This window comes from Schistocerca gregaria, chromosome 7 (genome assembly GCF_023897955.1).
Source record: "Schistocerca gregaria isolate iqSchGreg1 chromosome 7, iqSchGreg1.2, whole genome shotgun sequence".
Lineage (NCBI taxonomy): Eukaryota > Metazoa > Arthropoda > Insecta > Orthoptera > Acrididae > Schistocerca > Schistocerca gregaria.
This window is the reverse complement of record NC_064926.1, coordinates 545,071,399-545,093,340: the sequence shown is the minus strand read 5'-3', so window position 1 is coordinate 545,093,340 and position 21,942 is coordinate 545,071,399. Positions and strand designations below refer to the sequence as shown.

Genomic DNA, 21,942 nt, shown 5'->3' with positions numbered 1-21,942 from the left:
AGATAGATTTATATCTTAAACTTTTGCATTCAGTCTTTAATATATCATTTACTCGCTAGAGTCCTCCTCTACTTACCAGCTTCTATACAGGGTGTTACAAAAAGGTAGGGCCTAACTTTCAGGAAGCATTCCTCACACACAAACTTAGAAAATATTTTATGTGGACATGTGTTCGGAAATGCTTACTCTCCATGTTAGAGCTCATTTTATTACTTCTCTTCAAATCACATTAATCAGGGAATGGAAACACACAGCAACAGAAAGTACCAGCATGACTTCAAACACTTTGTTGCAGGAAATGTTCAAAATGCCCTCCTTTACGAGGATACATGCATCCACCCTCCGTCGCATGGAATCCCTGATGCGCTGATGCAGCCCTGAAGATAGGCGTATTGTATAAAGCCATCCACAATACGAGCACGAAGAGTCTCCACATTTGGTACCGGGGTTGCGTAGACAAGAGCTTTCAAATGCCCCCATAAATGAAAGTCAAGAGGGTTGAGGTCAGGAGAGCGTGGAGGCCATAGAATTGGTCCGCCTCTACCAATCCATCGGTCAATGAATCTGTTGTTGAGAAGCGTACGAACACTTCGACTGAAATGTGCAGGAGCTCGATCGTGCAAGAACTATGTGTTGTGTTGTACTTGTAGAGGCACATGTTCCCGCAGCACAGGTAGAGTATCCTGTATGAAATCATGATAATGTGCTCCATTGAGCGTAGGTGGAAGAACGTGGGCCCCAATCAAGACATCATCAACAATGCCTACCCAAACATTCACAGAAAATCTGTGTTGATGACGTGATTACACAATTGCGTGCGAATTCTCGTCAGCCCACACATGATTGTGAAAATTTACAATTTGATCACGTTGGAATGAAGCCTCATCCGTAAGGGGAACATGCACTGAAATGAGGATTGACACATTGTTGGATGAACCATTCGCAGAAGTGTACACATGGAGGCCAATCAGCTGCTGATAGTGCCTGCACACGCTGTACATGGTACGGAAACAACTGGTTCTCCTGTAGCACTCTCCATACAGTGACGTGGTCAACGTTACCTTCTACAGCAGCAACTTCTCTGACGCTGACATTAGGGTTATCGTCAACTGCACGAAGAATTGCCTCGTCCATTGCAGGTGTCCTCGTCATTCTAGGTCTTCCCCAGTCGCGAGTCATAGGCTGGAATGTTCCGTGCTCCCTAAGATGCCGATCAATTGCTTCAAACGTGTTCCTGTCCGGACACCTTTGTTCTGGAAATCTGTCTCGATACAAACGTACCGCGCCACGGCTATTGATCCGTGCTAAACCATACATCAAATGGGCATCTGCCAACTCCATATTTGTAAAGATTGCACTGACTGCAAAACAACGTTCGTGATGGACACTAACCTGTTTATGCTAGGTACTGATGTGCTTGATGCTAGTACTGTAGAGCAATGAGTCGCATGTCAACACAAGCACCGAAGTCAGTATTACCTTCCTTCAATTGGGCCAACTGGCGGTGAATCGAGGAAGTACAGCACATACTGATGAAACTAAAATGAGCTCTAACATGGAAATTAAGCGTTTCCGGACACATGTCCACATAACACCTTTTCTTTATTTGTGTGTGAGGAATGTTTCCTGAAAGTTCGGCCGTACCTTTTTGTAACTCCCTGTATTTTCAATAGATACTATGTCTACATATACTGTTTACGTCCCACTATCCTTCAGTTCATCAGAGTATTTATTACACTGACATTTCTTAATGGTCAAAATGACTAATTCCTCTCCTACTTTAATTTTCTTTCTTTGCTGATGCCTTTTTCTTATTTATCCATTACTCATTACTGCTTTATTGTTGTTCGTTATGTAGCATTTTCGTTCCATAAACTGATGTGCATTTCTCTCTCTTTGCGCATGAGTTCATTGTGCCTATGCTAATCTCTTTGCTTATGTGCACCTCTTCTTATGTATATTTGATGAATAACTGTCGTAGTTTCCTATATATGGGCACATATTTCCGTATGTAAACACATTTTCCCCTACTATACCAGGTGGTTCTCACGTCGTGACAGGCTTTGTCTTATGTAATTTAATGTTTGTGTAGAAGTGTATATTTGTGTATATGTGGATGTGTGTTCGTGTAGTCTGATTTTTCGGCCTTCTTACCTAAAGATAAGATTTAGGTTATAGTAAACACTGGAATAAGGAAGGACTTCAGCGATAGAAGTTTGTGAATATGAAAAGAGGAAAAAATATACAGGTTCACAAATGAGAAGTAAGAAAAGAAAAATATACAAACCCTCCCCTCTATATCACATCTCATAAAATGTATAAAATACTCTATAGAAAATAGGAAATCTATACACCCCGGTATAAGGGTTGTTCAGCTAGTCACATCATATTATATTTTCAACAAATGTAATACTCTATTCAGTTTATTTTGTAAAGATATCACGTTTTTTCTGTGATTCTCTTAACTTGTTCTCTATTTTATGGTCATATCTGGTTTTCTAAGCAATAAGATTACATGGTAGTTCTAGATCTTAAAGAAATTCGATGCAGGAAAACTATTTTGGAAGTAACACCGAAGACAGCTCGGGATCTGACTTTCGTTACTCCGCCTGTTAACTCAGAATGTGGGAGATATACAATTTTACATCCTTTACATTGTATTTCCCCTTCTCTAATCTAGTTGTGGGATCTACTAAAAATGATGTCTTAGGATGGACCATCATTTGTACCCGGTATGGTCCCTCACATTTTTGGAAATATGTGGGTGGGATCTACTAAAAATGATGCCGTAGGATGGACCATCGTTTGCATCCGGTATGATCCCTCATATTTTTGGAAAAACGTGAGAGTCTTTTTCTTCAGAGTCGAGTTGTGAAGATGTTTTATAAGAACCAGGTCATTGACATGGTACTGAGGTTCCACAGCCTTTTCGTTATGCTTCTTATTCTTTGTAGCGTCTTTTCAATTAAAATTAGAAACTATTTCCTGATTTACTTCGTAATTGACTCTAGGCTGTTCAGACCAATTAAAATACTTAATTAGAGGTTCTCCTATAAAAGGTTTGCCTATAACTTGTAAAGGTGTCAACCCAGTCGATAAATGGGATAATTCATTTAGGATAAGTTAAAAGTCCTTAATTTTAGTTGCCTACGAAGTATGGTTTTCATGGCAGTAAGTACGACATAATTTTCCAATTTCCTTCATTTCTCGTTCACGTGGATTTGATGACTGGTTATAATTGGATATTAACAGGTGTCAAATACTTTCCCACGTTAGGAATTCACTAAATTTGTTACTAACAAATTGTGGTCTGTTATCCATAAGAAACTGTTTTGGTTTACACACTTCTAGCTAGTATTGTTGTCAACAGTGTATAACCATCTCTGTATTTGCTCTTTTAATGGGATATAATTTAATATTTTTGATCAGCATTCTGTTGTTGTTGTGGTCTTCAGTTCTGAGACTGGTTTGATGCAGCTCTCCCTGCTACTCTATCCTGTGCAGGCTTCTTGATCTCCTGGTACCTACTGCAACCTACATCCTTTTGAATCTGCTTAACGTATTCATCTCTTGGTCTCCCTCTACGATTTTTACCCTCCACGCTGCCCTCCAATACTAAATTAGTGATCCCTTGATGCCTCAGAACATATCCTACCAACCGATCCCTTCTTCTAGTCAAGTTGTGCCACAAACTCCTTGTCTCCCCAATTCTATTCAATACCTCCTCATTACATATGTGATCTACCCATCTAATCTTCAGCATTCTTCTGTAGCACCACATTTCGAAAGCTTCTATTCTCTTCTTGTCCAAACTATTTATCGTCCATGTGTCACTTCCATACATGGCTACACTCCATATACTTTCAGAAATGACTTCCTGACACTTAAATCTGTACTCGATGTTAACAAATTTCTCTTCTTCAGAAAAGCTTTCCTTGCCATTGCCAGTCTACATTTTATATCCTCTCTACTTCGAGCATCATCAGTTATTTTGCTCCCCTAATAGCAAAACTCCTTTACTACTTTAAGTGTCTCATTTCCTAATCTACTTCCCTCAGCATCACCCGACGTAATTCGACAACATTCCATTATCCTCGTTTTGCTTTTGTTGATGTTCATCTCATATCCTCCTTTCAAGACACTATCCATTCCATTCAACTGCTTTGTGTCTGATAGAATTACAATGTCATCGGTGAACCTCAAAGTTTTTACTTCTTCTCCATGGATTTTAATACCTTCTCTGATTTTTGTTTCCTTCACTGCTTGCTTAATGTACAGATTGAATAACATTGGGGAAAGACTACAACCCTGTCTCACTCCCTTTCCAACCTCTAATTCCCTTTCATGTCCCTCGACTCTTACAACTGCCATCTGGTTTCTGTACAAATTGTAAATAGCCTCTCGCTCCCTGTATTTTACCCCTGCCACCTTAAGAATTTGAAAGACAGTATTCCAGTCAACATTGTCAAAAGCTTTCTCTAAGTCTACAAATGCTAGAAATGTAGGTTTGCCTTTCCTTAATCTAGCTTCTAACATAAGTCGTAGGGTCAGTACTGCCTCACGTGTTCCAATGTTTCTACGGAATCCAAACATCTTCCCCAAGGTCGGCTTCTACTAGTTTTTCCATTCGTCTGTCAAGAATTCGTGTTGGTATTTTGCAGCTGTGACTTTTATTAAACTGATTGTTCGGTAATTTTCACATCTGTCAACACCTGCTTTCTTTGGGATTGGAATTATTATATTTCGCCTGTCTCATATATCTTGCTCACCAGATGGTAGAGTCTAGTCAAGACTGGCTCTCCCAAGGATGTCAGTAGTTGTAATGGAATGTTGTCTACTCCTGGGGTCCTGTTTCGACTTAGGTCTTTCAGTGCTCTGTCAAACTCTTCACTCAGTATCATATCTCCCATTTCATCTTCATCTACATCCTCTTCCATTTCCATAATATTGTCCTCAAGTACATCGCCCTTGTATAGACCCTTTATATACTCCTTCCACCTTTCTGCCTTCCCTTCTTTGCTTAAAACTGGGTTGCCATCTGAGCTCTTGATATTCATACACGTGGTTCTCTTCTCTCCAAAGGTCTCTTTAATTTTCCTGTAGGCAGTATCTATCTTAACCCTAGTGAGATAAGCCTCTGCATCCTTACCTTTGTCCCCTATCCATCCCTGCTTAGCCATTTTGCATTTCCTGTCAATCTCATTTTTGAGACGTTTGTATTCCTTTTTGCCTGCTTCATTTACTGCATTTTTATATTTTCTCCATTCATCAATTAAATTCAATATTTCTTCTGTTACCCAGGGATTTCTACTCGCCCTTGTCTTTTTACATACTTGATCCTCTGCTGCCTTCACTACTTTATCCCTCGAAGCTATCCATTCTTCTTCTACTGTATTTCTTTCCCCCATTCCTGTCAATTGTTCCCTTATGCTCTCCCTGAAACTCTGTGCAACTCTGGTTCTTTCAATTTATCCAGGTCCCATCTCCTTAAATTCCCACCTTTTTTGCAGTTTCTTCAGTTTTAATCTACAGTTCATAACCAAGAGATTGTGGTCAGAGTCTACATCTGGCCCTGGAAATGTCTTACAATTTAAAACCTGGTTCCTGAATCTTTGTCTTACAATTATATAATCTATCTGAAACCTTCTAGTATCTCCAGGGTTATTAAAGCTACTCCTGCATTACACCTATTTGATTTTGTGTTTGTAACCCTGTATTCATCTGACCAACAGTCTTCTTCCTACTGCCACCGAACATCACTAATTCCCACTATATCTTTCTTTAACCTATCCATTTCCCTTTTTAAATATTCTAACCTACCCTCCCGATTAAGGGATCTGACATTCCACGCTCCAATCCATAGAACGCCAGTTTCTTTTCTCCTGAAAACGGCGTCCTCTTGAGTAGTCCCTGCCTGGAGATCCGAATGGGGGACTGTTTTACCTTCGGAATATTTTACCCAAGATGATGCCATCATCATTTAACCATACAGAAAAGCTACATGCCCTTGGGAAAAATTATGGCTGTAGTTTCCCCTTGCTCTCAGCCGTTCGCAGTACCAGCACAGCAAGGCCGTTTTGGTTTGTGTTACAAGGCCAGATCAGTCCATCATCCAGACTGTTGCCCCTGCAACTACTGAAAAGGCTGCTGCCCTTCTTCAGGAACCATGCGTTTGTCTGGCCTCTCAACAGATACCCCTCCGTTGTGGTTGCACAACTATCTGTATTGCTGAGACACGCAAGCCTCCCCAACAACGGCACGGTCCATGGTTCATGGGGAGAGGATCAGCATTCTATGATAACCAAAATATATGATACTCCTTGCTTTCCTTGTGGAATTGGTCCAAAAAAATCTTCCACTCTGAGGCCGTGTAATGATTTAGGAATAATAGGATACATTTTGTATTTCAAGTGAATATTATTCTCTTTTACTTTCTGGCAAGTTTCCCAGGTACTAATCAAAAATGCTATTTTATGACCTAGTTTCTTGAAATAATGAGACTTATTCATATGGGATATACATTTTTTGAATTCTGAAGTGTTCATGTCCTGTGTGAACACACCACACAAGTTTGTCTTCCATTACCTTCGGAATACATATGCGCCAATGCTGTGATATTACACTGTCTCTCCAAAACAAGTTATAATCTACACTCCTGGAAATGGAAAAAAGAACACATTGACACCGGTGTGTCAGACCCAACATACTTGCTCCGGACACTGCGAGAGGGCTGTACAAGCAATGATCACACGCACGGCACAGCGGACACACCAGGAACTGCGGTGTTGGCCGTCGAATGGCGCTAGCTGCTCAGCATTTGTGCACCGCCGCCGTCAGTGTCAGCCAGTTTGCCGTGGCGTACGGAGCTCCATCGCAGTCTTTAACACTGGTAGCATGCCATGACAGCGTGGACGTGAACCGTATGTGCAGTTGACGGACTTTGAGCGAGGGCGTATAGTGGGCATGCGGGAGGCCGGGTGGACGTACCGCCGAATTGCTCAACACGTGGGGCGTGAGGTCTCCACAGTACATCGATGTTGTCGCCAGTGGTCGGCGGAAGGTGCACGTGCCCGTCGACCTGGGACCGGACCGCAGCGACGCACGGATGCACGCCAAGACCGTAGGATCCTACGCAGTGCCGTAGGGGACCGCACCGCCACTTCCCAGCAAATTAGGGACACTGTTGCTCCTGGGATATCGGCGAGGACCATTCGCAACCGTCTCCATGAAGCTGGGCTACGGTCCCGCACACCGTTAGGCCGTCTTCCGCTCACGCCCCAACATCGTGCAGCCCTCCTCCAGTGGTGCCGTGACAGGCGTGAATGGACGGACGAATGGAGACGTGTCGTCTTCAGCGATGAGAGTCGCTTCTGCCTTGGTGCCAAAGATGGTCGTATGCGTGTTTGGCGCCGTGCAGGTGAGCGCCACAATCAGGACGGCATACGACCGAGGCACACAGGGCCAACACCCGGCATCATTGTGTGGGGAGCGATCTCCTACACTGGCCGTACACCTCTGGTGATCGTCGAGGGGACACTGGAAAGTGCACGGTACATCCAAACCGTCATCGAACCCATCGTTCTACCATTCCTAGACCGGCAAGGTAACTTGCTGTTCCAACAGGACAATGCACGTGTGCATGTATCCCGTGCCACCCAACGTGCTCTAGAAGGTGTAAGTCAACTACCCTGGCCAGGAAGATCTCCGGATCTGTCCCCCATTGAGCATGTTTGGGACTGGATGAAGCGTCGTCTCACGCGGTCTGCACGTCCAGCACGAACGCTGGTCCAACTGAGGCGCCAGGTGGAAATGGCTAGACTACATCCAGCATCTCTACGATCGTCTCCATGGGAGAATAGCAGCCTGCATTGCTGCGAAAGGTGGATATACACTGTACTAGTGCCGACATTGTGCATGCTCTGTTGCCTGTGTCTATGTGCCTGTGGTTCTGTCAGTGTGATCATGTGATGTATCTGACCCCAGGAATGTGTCAATAAAGTTTCCCCTTCCTGGGACAATGAATTCACGGTGTTCTTATGTCAATTTCCAGGAGTGTATAAGTTTCCATTTTCCTAATTGATTAGAAGATAATGAGTTCTGGCTACCCATAGAAAATATTTCTGTGAAATAGGATTGTGATGGATATTCCGTGTTATTCTTTGAGTCATTTCCTTTACAATGATGTTGGGATATTCTGCTGACATAAAATTAATGGCAAAAATAACACCGGGCCCTTCCATACGTTACAATTCTTTCATTCCTATGGGTAGCCTCGATAAAGCGTCAGGTGCAATATTTTCGTAACCTTTTACGTATCGTATCTTAATATCATATTCCTGTAGAAGCATCCATCACAGCAACCTATTGTGCAGTAATCGACTTCTCATCAGAAAGGATAAAGCTTGATGATCTGTGTGAATATGGATTTCTGATCCCTATACTAGTGTTTGAAACTTTTGAATACTCCACACAATTGCCAATAGTTCCTTTTCGGTAGCCGTGTAATTTAGTTTTTGCTTATTTAAGCTGTGGCTAGCAAAATGTATGGTTCTGTGTTCTACATTACTTGGATCCCATTCTCCTTGGAAAAGTTCGGCAGCAACACCGTAATCAAATGCGTCTGTTGAAAATTTAAACGGTTCGCCCATAACTGGATGATGTAATATGGTTGACTCAACAAGTGCTCTTCTAACGATTTCAAACGCATCATTTGCACCTTGTTCCCAAGTCCACAGTACTCCCTTTCTTAATAAACTTCAAATTCTCGGGTTATTTAACTCTTGTCCTCGTATGTACCGTCCATAGTATCCGGCTATATTTATAAATCCTTTTAATTGTCTTACATTTCTGGAGTGCGGACATTCTTTGATAGCTTTTATGCGTTCAGGGTCTGGTCTAATTCCCTTTACCCTTATAATATGACCTAAGAACTTAGGTTCTTGGTGCGCGAAAAACAATTTAGGCAGCTTCACTGTGATACCTCTTTCTTTAAATTTTTTCAGTGTGTTGCACGAAGTTGGACAATGGTACTCCCAAGTAGCTGATATTATTAAGATTCATCTATGTATATTATCAAATCGTTCAATAAGTCTCCTCCTATTGCTTCATCTATCGCACGTATAAATATGGGCACAGAGGTATTAAGTCTAGATGGCAATACATTGTAATGATGACGATTTTCTTTCAAACAGAAAGGCTGTATACTTTTTGGATTCTGGATGTATTTTTATCTGCCAATATCCCGCGGTCAAGTCCATTGTACTAAAGAATCTCCCCTTTTCAAATTTGGATAACAATACTTCCGCATTAATCGGTTGATCTCTCTCCGTTTCTATATGTCTATTTAATGTACAAGCATCTAAAACTAATTGTACCCTGCCTGTAGCTTTCTTCACCACAATTAGATGATTATTCATTACACTGGAACTTTGTTCTATAATATTATTATCTGTAATTTTGTTAATTCGTCCTGAACTGCTTCCTTCAAACTCACAGGTATTGGATTCGGTTTGCAAAAGAATGGAGTGTCATCTTTGATTTTGAACTTACGGATATAGTCGCTGATGTTACCTGGACAATCGGAAAACACCACTTCATACTCCATTAAAATTTTATACAAATCTTGTCTTTGTTGATTGGTTAATATTAGGGATTCATTAACTTTGTCTTGTGTATCAGTTTGATGTGTTACTTGAGCCACGTTATCGATCCACAGCAAAAACAAGTAACTTTAAAGTTTTTTAATAAATACTCGCAGAGCACCATAGCAGCTCAGATTTTGACAGTACTTTTCTTTCAATGTGTTCTTCCTGCGTGAAAAATTTCAAGTTATGTTTTGACATGTCAGATTAGGTCATTCTCTTGTAAGTACAAGAGGCAGTTGGAATTTTTTTTTGCTACAGCCTTACCGATTTCCAGATCATTGCCTTTTATTAATAGGAATACATGATGAGGTCCCTTAATTTCTTCTGATCCAGAAGCTGAGCACATACGACATTTGAGGAAGAAAAATAGGAATTGTTCCTCCTTAGGAGTTGTTCTTCCTTGGAGATAGTTGAAGTTCTTTCGTGTCTCGCAGTTGCACAACGGCATGTTCCCTGGGAATAACTGAGCTGCTGTATCTGATGTTACTTTAGATCTGGCGTGATTGTGTATCTGCACTCTCACCTGAAGATGGCAGCCAGTTGGACCATCGTAATGGCGTGCAATCAGGATGACGAAATCCAGCTACATATGGATAAAGAGCATCAACTGAAATTGTAGTATATGAAGCAATATCCATTGAAATGTGGGAAAGTGACGTATGATCAGTGAAGTTAGTGAGCAATTATGTTCTTTTATTTTTTTATGTAAGTATCCTGAAAGGACTTTACAATACGACAACAGGTTTCGATCACTCGGTGGTCGGTGGTCACCTTCAGAGTAAAAGCACGTGCTGCAAGTAGTTATGTAAAGTTCCAGCTGCACTGCCAATGTAACACACATTACACTTGAAGCATGTACTTGCAGTTTGATGGTGACAAATGAGTGAACAAAACCACTTAAATATTGTAAAATATTTTTCTTGTCATAAAAATAACATCTTAGTCCAAAAATTCTCAGTTATCATCTCATTTTTATTTCTGCATGGAAAGGTGACTTTCAAGAAATCCATGAATGTTATCAGGCACTTCGCTGCTTCATGTAAACTTTCTCGTTGTGTTTTGTCCGTACAAAAGTGTCATGTTCGATAAAAAGTTGCACTAGCAGCAAGTTCGAACTGCTCAAAACTGGCCAAAAATGTGATAACAGCAAAAAGTCAGGATTAAATAAACTTCTTGTGTTTTTGTAAGTGCAGTGTAGTTGATCTGCCTGTTCTGATGTCGTATCACAATGGAGTGATTGAAGTTTATTGATTATACCTCACTTCTCCTTTGTTAAATAAAGAGCTAAGGCTTGCTCTTCTGAAGATGCTGGGATTTGATGGTCTCCTCTCAATTTCTCCTTCCCTTTAAATGTTACTGATGGTCTCCCCTCAATTTCTTCTAGCTGTAAAATGTTGTTATTAATATGTTTATCAAATTTTTCAACACAAGACGGCTGGAAGCAGATTTCCATCCTGCTGTAAGTTTTGGCAGTTGTTAAGGTTAAGTTTGTACCGCACTTTTGTGTGTCTTGCTTCTCCAAATTTACAGTATCATTCCCAAAAGCTTCTGCAGTAGCCTTAATTCGTAAATAAAATACATGCAATTATGAAAAGGATAGATTGCCACTCATCATGAAGATGGGGAGACATTGAGTTGCAGACAGGCACAGTGAAAAGACTGTTACACACACACACACACACACACACACACACACACACACACACGACTGCTATCTCAGGATGCTCTGGCCATTATGTAAATAATTAAAGTCTGCCCACCCCCTTGATTCCCTTCCATTTTCCATCATCACCCATCATTTTCTTAATCCTCCCTCTCCCTTTTTTTCGCTTACAGATTGTGTATGTCACATTATTTTATATTTGACTCAATTCATTGGTTTCTATAAAAAAGAATTTGGGTAATAACCTAATAAGATGCCATTGTTTTTTATATTGTGACCCATTATTTTACTATTTCTTCCCCCCCCCCCCCCCCTTTTACCACTTACAAATGATGTACATCACATTATTTTGTATTTGACTTAATTCATTGATCGCTATAACAAAAATTTGGGCAGAAACCTAATAAGAAGCCATTGTTTGTCTTTTTATACTGCCATTAGTGGTAGCAAGTCCATCTTTTTTATATCAGTGTTTTAATAATTTAGGTATTTTCTGGCTATTTGAGTGCTCACCTGCACTTCTGTGCATTATTCCCTGCATACATGTACTGCCGTCTTGTGTCCTAAATTTTCCTTAACTCAAGAGACATTGACATACTGTCAGTTCACTAGTTGGACTTGCGAAGTACTTTCTAATGACATTCAGCATGATATTATCTGATTTTGTTATTGTGGTGGTGAATTTGACCTTCATTTGTGCCTTATGGCTACATAATTATAACATTCCTCCACAATATCATGTGAACAGTTAAGAGCAAAAATTCTGTATAAGTCAGTGATTTGTTTTTACTTTTGCCCTATATCTATATTTTCACGTTTATATAATGTTAACCATGTTAGGTGTTAACCTTTGATCCTGCTAGAGATGCTTTTTAAGATGTCGAAACCTAGGTCGTGTGATTTTCAATAAACCTTGTACTGTTGCCACTGATTTGACTGGCGTCTTCATTTAATAATGGATGTGGGACTTGCTGCGTAATTTAATATTCTTAAATCAGTCCTCATAATTTTCAGTTTTGATATCTTAATTGATGAGTTACATTTTTTGCCTGTGTACTCGGTGGTTCAAGGATAATGTGCCAGACAACGAATCCAATGTCTAGGGTTTGATCCTAGGCCAGTCCTAAATTTTTATCTGTAACTTACCACTTCTTTCACCTCAGGCAGTATTTGTTAATGTGAAAAATGTGTAATTCACACCATGGTTTGGAATACATGTAAACTGTACCCCCCCCCCCCCATTATTGGCGCAGTAAGCCCATTCAGACGTTGGAGGAAGGCAATGGCATACCATCTCTGATGATGGGGCAAGGCCTAGCAGAGCATTGTGGTATTCAAAGCAACTTTCAGCTGTATTTTGATAGATAGGCATATTGGCATTCTGCTTCTTAATTAGCCTGATCATTTGCCATTTGAATGGGGTTTAGGGTCTTCACGATTTGAATAATTTCACTATTGTTTGAATCAGATTTTTGTACTCCTGCTTTTGGCCAGATAGGGATCACATAATAATTTCAGTTCCACCTCCTTTGCTCTTTTTTTGTCCTCTAATATTCTTTAATATTTTCACCATATTACTTTTTATCTTTCTTACTTAGCATGGCACCAGATGTTAGGGTGTCTTCCCTTTCAAATTGTGTATGAGAAAATATCTTGCACATACTGTAGACAAGCAGGCGACTGAAGAGTAAAGGGCAATTCAGGCAATCTATTCACCTCCAGTATTTCCAGAACTGTTGAAGACATTGTAATTCTGTTTTCACACAGATAAATTGTGCTCACTAAACAACATATAGTCTCTTTTTCATAGCTATATTAATTACAGAAGTATTGGCAACAAATACACTTTCTTTAAATGGAACCACAATGAAACATTTCTGGGATGCAAGGAAGTATACCAGCACTGGATTGGAGACTATATGATTGATCCTTACTTCGTTGTACAAACCTAATGGGTAAAAGATACACACAGTTTCGTACTGAAGCGCTACTGGCTGACATAGAGGAAGTAAAAGTTGTAATACATGGATGTATAAGGTACCAACATGATGGGTGCATGGCTCACTACTCGCTTGTGGCTGGGAAAGTGCTCACCCAGCTCTTTACGAGTTGCCGGATAGGACATGAAGGTATTAATCAGGTGTCCTGTCTATTTGCCTGATTTGATGCCACTGAACTTTATTTCTGGGGTATGCTCAAAAGGTGAAGTCTCTGCACAAGTTCTGATGAACCAGTATCATTTAAAATGCTGTGTTCTTGCAGTGTATGCAATAGTATCAAAGGAATCTCTTCAGTCTGTCTAGTAAGTCCCTGTATTAGCGATTGCAAACATGTATCACGGTACATGGAGGGCTTTTCAAATACTTGATGATATAAGTGGATTTCTAAGGAACTAATTATGAATGCATTCTTTTGTGAATTCCTTTTTGTTGCTGTTGATGTAATTCTGGAATATAAGTGTGTATCTTGACATTAAATTCAGGGTGTGAAGTTATTACTTAACAGTGTTTGTTCCTTAATTCCCTGTTTTACAAACCCATCTAGCTTTTTTTACGTGGGCCATTCTTTTGAGGCTCTGGCAGGAACAATAGCAGAACTGTTGTTGGTAACTAGTGACTAATCTTAGATGCCATATCTCTTGCCTTCTTGTTTGTGTATTGGTCGAGCTACATGCAGCCAAGTGTAATTAATATTAGTTTTGAGTGAAACTTCTCTCAATTAGTCTGTTTTTGTAAATAAACTCTCATAGCTATGTAAAGCTGGAGCACCCCTTTAGCCTGATGCAACCATTTTGTGTAACAACACAAACTTCCGCAGAGGACGGCAATCCATTTCATGTGGAAAACAGATAAATCATAAGTTTTAAATATTGTAATTTCACCGAAAGTAGTAATCGGAATTTGAAGAGTGAAGTGCAGTTGAATTCATCTCTTATAACTATGAGGGGCATTCAATAAGTAATGCAAAACATTTTTTTTCTGAAAGCAGATTGGTTTTATTCGGGATTCTAATGCACCATATTATTCCCTGGCACTCTTTGAGCTACAAAACCTTATTTTTCAACTCGTCTTTGTTCAGTGTGATGATCTTATGACATCTTACAGGGAGAGCCTCTTATGCCAGGTTGGTACGACTGTACTGGCTGATATCAGAGCCAACATCTTGCTGCATCAATAACCTCCCCTTCTGATTCCCATGGACTGCACCCTTTATTGGGCGAAACAGATGGCAGTAGAAAGGGTAAGATCTGGACTGTGCGGCAGATGAAGAACGGTCCTAAAGTTTTGTGAGCTGCTCTCAAGTGCGCAGCCTTGGATAGTAATGGAAAAGGAGAAGATGATTAGTATTTTTGTGGTGATGTACACACTAAAGTTGTTACTTCAATTTCCTGAGGGTAGCATGGTACACTTAAGAAATGATAATTGAACTATGATGGAGGACATGAGCAGAATAACCCATTTTTAGAGTCACAGAAAACTGACTCCATGACTTTATCGGCTGAGGGTATGGCTTTAAACTTCTTTGGAGGAAAGATGGTAGTTTGAAGTGATGAACTCATGTTTCATCATACGTGACGATGTTTGACAAAAAATTATCACAAGCAGTTCCACACAGATGGTCCTTTGTTGCTCTTTATGATCTTCTTTTAGGTTGTGAGGTGCACCCAGCAGGGGCTCACCTTTCAGTATCCCAACTGGTGGACAAGTGTGTTAGCTCTACCAACAGAGACATACAGTTGAGCAGTGAGGCGTTTGATTGTGAACCATCAGTCACTTTGAATGAGAGTGTCCGCACATTCCAACAGTGCAGGAGACTGGACAGGTTTGCATGACCTTGTTGCGATGATGATAGACATCTCGGCCAACCTCATGGCCAGGTCTCCATAGATGTTATAGAAACGCCTATGAATATCTCCAATGCTCTGATTTTCTGCCAAAGGAAACTCAATTACAGTTCTCTGCTTGGAACACACCTCCCTTACAGAACCCATTTTGAGGCTACACATAACGCCACTGTATTTTGGAACTTTATGAAACTGTAAGGCTGAAGAGGGAGCATCCCATGATGTCCCACAACAAATTCCGCATTTCCCCACCTGCCCCCCCCCCCCCCCCCCAACCGAAATTCGCTTGGGGGGGGGGGGGGCTGGGGGGGCCGTTGCATTACTTACTGAGTGACCCTCGTGTGATACCAGCAGCAGAAATTAACAGTAGTTCCATTTGAAAATGTGAAGTTGATACTGACATTGCTGTAATTAATACAGCTTTGAGAAAACCGTGCACTGTTAAGTGAGCCCCCCCTACACACACACACACACACACACACACACACACACACAATTAATCTGAGTGAAAAGAGAATTATGCTAACTTAAACAGTTCATGGAATATTTGAGGCTACAACTTATGTGGATCTTTCTGTATAAGTAGATATCTTTAGCACAATTGACATGTATTTTCAAAGATCTATCAATTCAGATTTTTAACATTTATGCGATGCTCACCTACAAGTCAAACAAATCTCTGAGAACACTTTCTTTGTATATATTCAATAACCTGTGTTAGTTCTGTTTCATATGGTTTCAATAGACTTGAGTAAGATTATAAGATGGGATACAAAAGTGATCTAGAGGCAGTCTCCTTTGTTGACTGCATTTTCCAGTTATTCTGCCAATTAACTGAAGTCTGCCCTCTGCGTTGCATATTGTTGCTGCTCGCATGAGTTAATTGATTCCTGTTGTAGCTTATTAATATTGTAGTCACAGGACACTACATTTCGGCATTTTTGTGATGTACATAATTTCGCATTTCTCGATGTTTAAAATAAATTTCCAAATGTTGTACTGTTATGAAATCTTATCCATATCTGTGTGGATACTTGTGCATCTTTTTCAGATACTCTTCATTGTAGATAATTGTATCACTTGCAAGGTTATTAATACACAACATGAATAACAAGGGACCCAAAACACTTCCATAGGGCATGCCTGAATCCTCCCTACCAATAAATCCTTGATCCAGTCACATAATTGAAATTCATTTGTGGACATTGGTGTGGAACTGAAACAGATGCATTTCAAAAGTCAAGAAATAACTTTGTGCACCTGATTTGCCTTGATCCATGGGTTTGAGTGTCATCATAAAAACATGCAAGTTGAGTTTTGCATAATTGATGTGGTTGGAATCATGCTGGTTAGCATGGAGGTCATTTTGTTAGAAGTACCTCATTAGTTTTGAGCTCAAGTGTCTGTTCTTCGATTTTACAACAAATGGATGTAAGCGCGATGGGATAGTAGTTTCATGGATCAATTCTGTTACCTTTCTTGCAGCCGGATGTAATATGTGCTTTCTCCCAACAACTGGACACAGTTTTTCGTTCAGTTGATCCATAGCATAATACGGTTAAATTGAGGTCTAATTTGGCTGCAAATTCTGCATGGAAACTGACAGGTATCCAATCAGCTCTGGAGCATTGTTTAAAATAGCCATTTCTCAATGTCACAGACTTTAATATCTGTGTCACCCACTTTTGCAGTGGTGTGGGAAGTAAATTGGAGTATTACTTCTGTAACTTCCTTAACAAATGAGTATTTAAAAATGGAGTTCAGCTTTTCTGTTTTTGCTACCTTCGATTTCAGTTCTTGTGTTCCCCACAAGTGTCTGGATTCTAACTTTGGAGCCACTGATAGCCTTTGCATATGACCAGAATTTCTTTGGGTTTTATGGAAGATCTTTTGATAATGCACAGTACTCACAGTAGAAAACCTGTATTACTCTGTTAACAGCCAAACACATGTCGTTCAACATTGTATTAGCAATGCGGATTGTGTCTCAACTGTCAGTTCTTTTCTGTATTCCGCATTTCAGCATCTAATGAGAAGCAGACATCACTATCTCCTGTAACGGTACTCTGTTGTCCTTGATTGCAGTACTGTCTGTCTGTCTGTCCTACATCGCATTGTCAGCAGCTTGATGACTGAGCCATGTGCCCTGCTGCGTACATGAATGCAATGTCTTAATAAAGTGTCGCTCCCTTAATTGAGAAATGAAGTGTTGTGTGCATAATTTAAATGATTTATGTGGTTGCATAAACCAAAATATTATTTTCTATGTTTGAGGGTAATTTAAAAATGAGTATCTTAAGTGATTCAGGGATGCACCCTTAAATGCCCGTAGCTTTGCATATCAGGAATCTGATTTCAGAGAAGATGAATAAATGTGCGTGCATAAGTGAGTGAGATACTACTTTTTCAGACATAGTGTGAATGTAAAAATTGGCCTATGTTCGAAAATTAATTATCAAATTGATTTTGCAGGTTTTAATGGCTGATGCCAATGAATCCTCATCACTGCTTGTAAATGAACCTCGAAAGAAGGAGCGTCGGAAGCAGAATATACAGTGTAAAAATGATGAAAGTGGGGTCGATGAAGAAGAGCGTACTGTTTCCAAGATTGATGATGATATTGATTTTACAAATGAGTTAAGTGAAGATATGCTCCAAGGTGAAGAGACTAGTTGTCATAAAACTGTAATAAAAACAGAAAATGGAGAAGAAGATAAACAAGATGACGATAAGTGAGGCAAGATCCAGCTTGCATCATCTTAAATTTGTGACGGCATTTTGTTGATAAATCATGAGTATCTCTAATAGTGATTCAGCATGTTGAAATATAATTAGAAACACTTATGGATCACTGACAGTTGAATTGATGAAAAGCCTGGGGCAGTTATAAAAAACCCAGAGTTAAATAATGAAATAAGGTGAGATGATCAAATAGAAACTGCAATAACTAAGGTTCTTTTCCGTGAGAAACACATTTAAATAGTGGAGAACCCCCTTTTGCCCCATGCTCCCGTGAGGTGTGTGTGTGTGTGTGTGTGTGTGTGTGTGTGTGTGTTTTAGAGAGATGGAGATATTCCTGTTCCGTCGCTCGACTTGATTCTCTGGTTAAGTACTCCAGCAATGTTTTCCTTGTTTATTGATCCTATAGCTGATGGTGATTTTAGTTCACGGTGTAAAAAGTTTTTAGCAAATGTGAATATTGTATATTGGGTCACACTTTCCATAATGTCTTCTGCCCATTCAGTGATCATTCCCTGCTGCATTTGTGTGTAACGCTACTTAATCAGTTGAAGCTAAAGTCATTATAGAAAGTGTGCAGTTGCTAAACATAATTGTTTTATGTAGCGGGAGAGCTCTAAAGAAGTGTAAGTTTTGAGGTCACTTACACTACACACAGTCTCAGCATCCTTATCGCAGCTTATCAAAAGCAGTACACAGTTCCATTAGTTTTTATGGGGAGCAGTTAATAGCAAAATTTACTTCCCGTATCCTTCCAGTCTCGATAACATAAATTTGTAGTAGATACTTTATACAAAAGAATAGTTGTAACCTGATTGGAGACATATAATTTTCATTTTTATATGTGAAAATTAGTAGATAAAGAAAAAATTCTCCCTTTATTGTGGTCTTCAATTAAGCAAGTAAAAAAGTAATTTAGATAAATAACTGTGTTCCTTTACAGTTAATTGTGATTTATATTGTTAGGGACTGGACAACCGGTCTTAAGTCTTTGTCAGTCACTCGTTGAATAGTGTCATTAATTTGTTGTAATTTGTGGGTTAACTGTGACTACTATGTTCATATTTCTGTTTCAGTGTTACTTTTATGATATATTGAACATAATTTAATAGGCAGTAAGGAAGAACAGACTAAGTCATAGTTTGAAGCTTTAAAACAATCTTTGTACTTGCATTTGACAGTCTTGCAGTTAAAGTGTGAAACAGAGCTCATACAATCAGTTAAAATCGTGCCACACATAGTTCTAAATGTGTAAATTCTCTTTTTTAGTTCTTTTTGTGCAGAGGTACTGTGAATGAATTTAATACCTGTAAATTAAGATATTTTTGTAGTATTATTTTGTTTTGTTGCCTTGTAGTATATTTGTGATGAGGGCTTGTTTTGTACATATTGTTAGTGAAGATTTGTACATACATTTGAGCTTTTACAACTAATGTGTCATCGATGGAAGTTCTATCTTTTGACAAATTTGTTTCAGCAGCAGTTTGTTAGCAGTCTTAATCGAGGCACTTTGTGAAATTGAATTCACTGACATGTTACTTGTTGGGCATGAAATCTATTTCAAAAATAATTGCCCATATATTCAGCAGTGATTGACTGTGATTTATTAACTGTGAAATCTCAGAAATTCTACTTCCCCTTCTCATCTTTGCCTCTGGTTTACCACTCCTTCCTTCATATATATATTTACATATATATTGTTGTTGTTGTTAACTGAAGAGACGTCTGTTTTTTACACTGAATAATCGTTTCAAGAAATATTGTTCGCATATATCACTAAAAAAATACGAGATCTGAAAATGGTTTGTGTGCTTTATGTTAATAGAAACAGAATCAAAGATCAAATTTAGTTTGTTAACTTTATTTTAACTGCAAACTTGTTTATTTTTTTGAAATGTAAGTCAGTATTTCAGTATACTAATGTTTTTGACTAGGAAATTGTAGCAGATTGTAACAGAATGAGAGGATACACTGATGTGAGGGCCCACCTTTTCATGGTGAGCTGTGAAGTCTGTGTATAAACTAGTTAAAAGTTTATGAAATAAATTGCTACCAAGCTTTTTGATTTGCGAATAATAAAAGATCTGCTACTTTGTTTCCAGTACATTTGTTTTGTTTGTCACCTTCCCTTACTCCACTATCCATTGGAATTTGGCAGTGTTTCTTAATTTTAGGTGTGCCATACAGTTTTAGCTCATTATTCTAGCAAATATTATCACCTTCAAATTGTTTCAGTTATTTGTAATTTGTTATAAAATTACTTAGTATATACTAGAAACTTCATTCTCCAGTTGGATGTGGTGATACTGGTTAAAACACACACACACACACACACACACACACACACACACACCTTGCAATATAAGAAAGAAAGATGATGTGTTTATGTACTATTCAAAATTATGAATAAGCCACATGAGTGGCAGGCAGTGTTGACTTATTCTAGAGTTTAAACTTTACTTTCTCTGTCATCATTCTGCAGATGGGAATATATGCCACTGAGTATAGTGTAGAGATTATTCTGGATATTAGAACTTTGTTTGGTGACATTGAGTAAAGTCATCAATAAAACTTTCATTTTAAGAGTCAACTTTTATGCTATTTTGTCTAAAACTGACATGGTGAGACCGTGGCTGTATACAATTAATGTAGGTTGATTCTTACAAAGAAGAAAACAGCAACCAGCCACTATTAATACTGTTATTTATTTAAGTGAATAGCGCCGTAACCGGTTTCGAACTGAAAAGTTCATCTTGAGACGGCTGTTCACAATATTTATAAGACACACTTTACATAATTATCAGTTTTTTGATATTTATGCTTCCACTGCAGCAAAATATTCTTGGTGTGTTGGTGCCATCGAAAATTCCGCGAAAATTTTTTGCGAAGTTGCAGGATTGCATTTTTTCAAATATTGTATAATATATGCGACCCTTATTTGATTTGCAAATGACCATATTGTGCAAAGCAACACACACACACACACACACACACACACACACACACCAATTTTTGGTGTGTGTGTGTGTGTTGCTTTGCACAATATGGTCATTTGCAAATCAAATGAGTGCCGCATATATTATACAATATTTGAAAAAATGCAATCCTGCAACTTCGCAAAAAATTTTCGCGGAATTTTCGATGGCACCAACACACCAAGAATATTTTGCTGCAGTGGAAGCATAAATATCAAAAAACTGATAATTATGTAAAGTGTGTCTTATAAATATTGTGAACAGCCGTCTGAAGATGAACTTTTCAGTTCGAAACCGGTTACGGCGCTATTCACTTGAATAAATAGCAGTATTAATAGTGGCTGGTTGCTGTTTTCTTCTTTGTAAGAATCAACCTACATCAACTTTTATGGCTTAGAAAAATATTTAGTAATTATTTTTTTTAAATAATGAGACATGTTTCTTATAAATGATTATTATAATTGATTATACAAAAACTTAATTAGTCTGTACAAGCACATAAATATTTCCACAATTCTGTTTCAGCTATCTTTGTATAGACATTCATGGTAAAATGTGAATCACACAATTGAAGTTTATATTAAATTAAAATTAGGACAGCAGTTTTGTCTTTGACCTCATAGTGTGTGGAATTAGCTGACAGAAGAGCATTGACTTTTTGTGTGTCATTTCTTGCTGTAAAGTAACATTTTGGGAGAAAAATTGAATGTCTCGCACAGGAGTGATTTCCTGTTGATAGGCTAGAGACTAGGTCTATGTTTCAGTACTAGTGCCTTACCATTTTTGTTATACGGGTTTACGTAGTTATGTTCTCGCTTCTTGTGAATATAAAATGGTGCATACTTTTGTTACATAGAAGAGACCAATCTCCATTTACTAATTGCATAGGCTCAACAGTATGTGTTAAAAGTGCCACTTACCTGAGTTTTCCTTGTAGCTGTGTATAAGGGGGAAAAAATCTGAAAATAAGGCACTGGTTTTGTATGATAGTACAGGGATGTAGACAGTTTCATTATCCCTTAGATTATTTATTTATTACGTATTTAGCATATGCCTAGAGTTACAATATCTGTCATG

General features: G+C 38.9%; 1 protein-coding gene across 3 annotated transcripts in view; it reads left to right on the top strand.

Annotated features, from left to right (window-relative positions):
* LOC126281327 (protein tramtrack, beta isoform-like) overlaps positions 1 to 19,994 on the top strand; it is a 137,999-nt gene extending 118,005 nt beyond the window's left edge. For all 3 annotated transcript variants that reach the window (XM_049980184.1, XM_049980186.1, XM_049980185.1), the window contains exon 11: positions 17,624 to 19,994. In XM_049980184.1, coding sequence (XP_049836141.1) covers positions 17,624 to 17,887 — 264 coding nt within the window. In that variant the 3' untranslated portion in view covers positions 17,888 to 19,994. The remainder of the gene's footprint in view (positions 1 to 17,623) is intronic.
* The last annotated feature ends 1,948 nt before the right edge of the window (positions 19,995 to 21,942 follow it).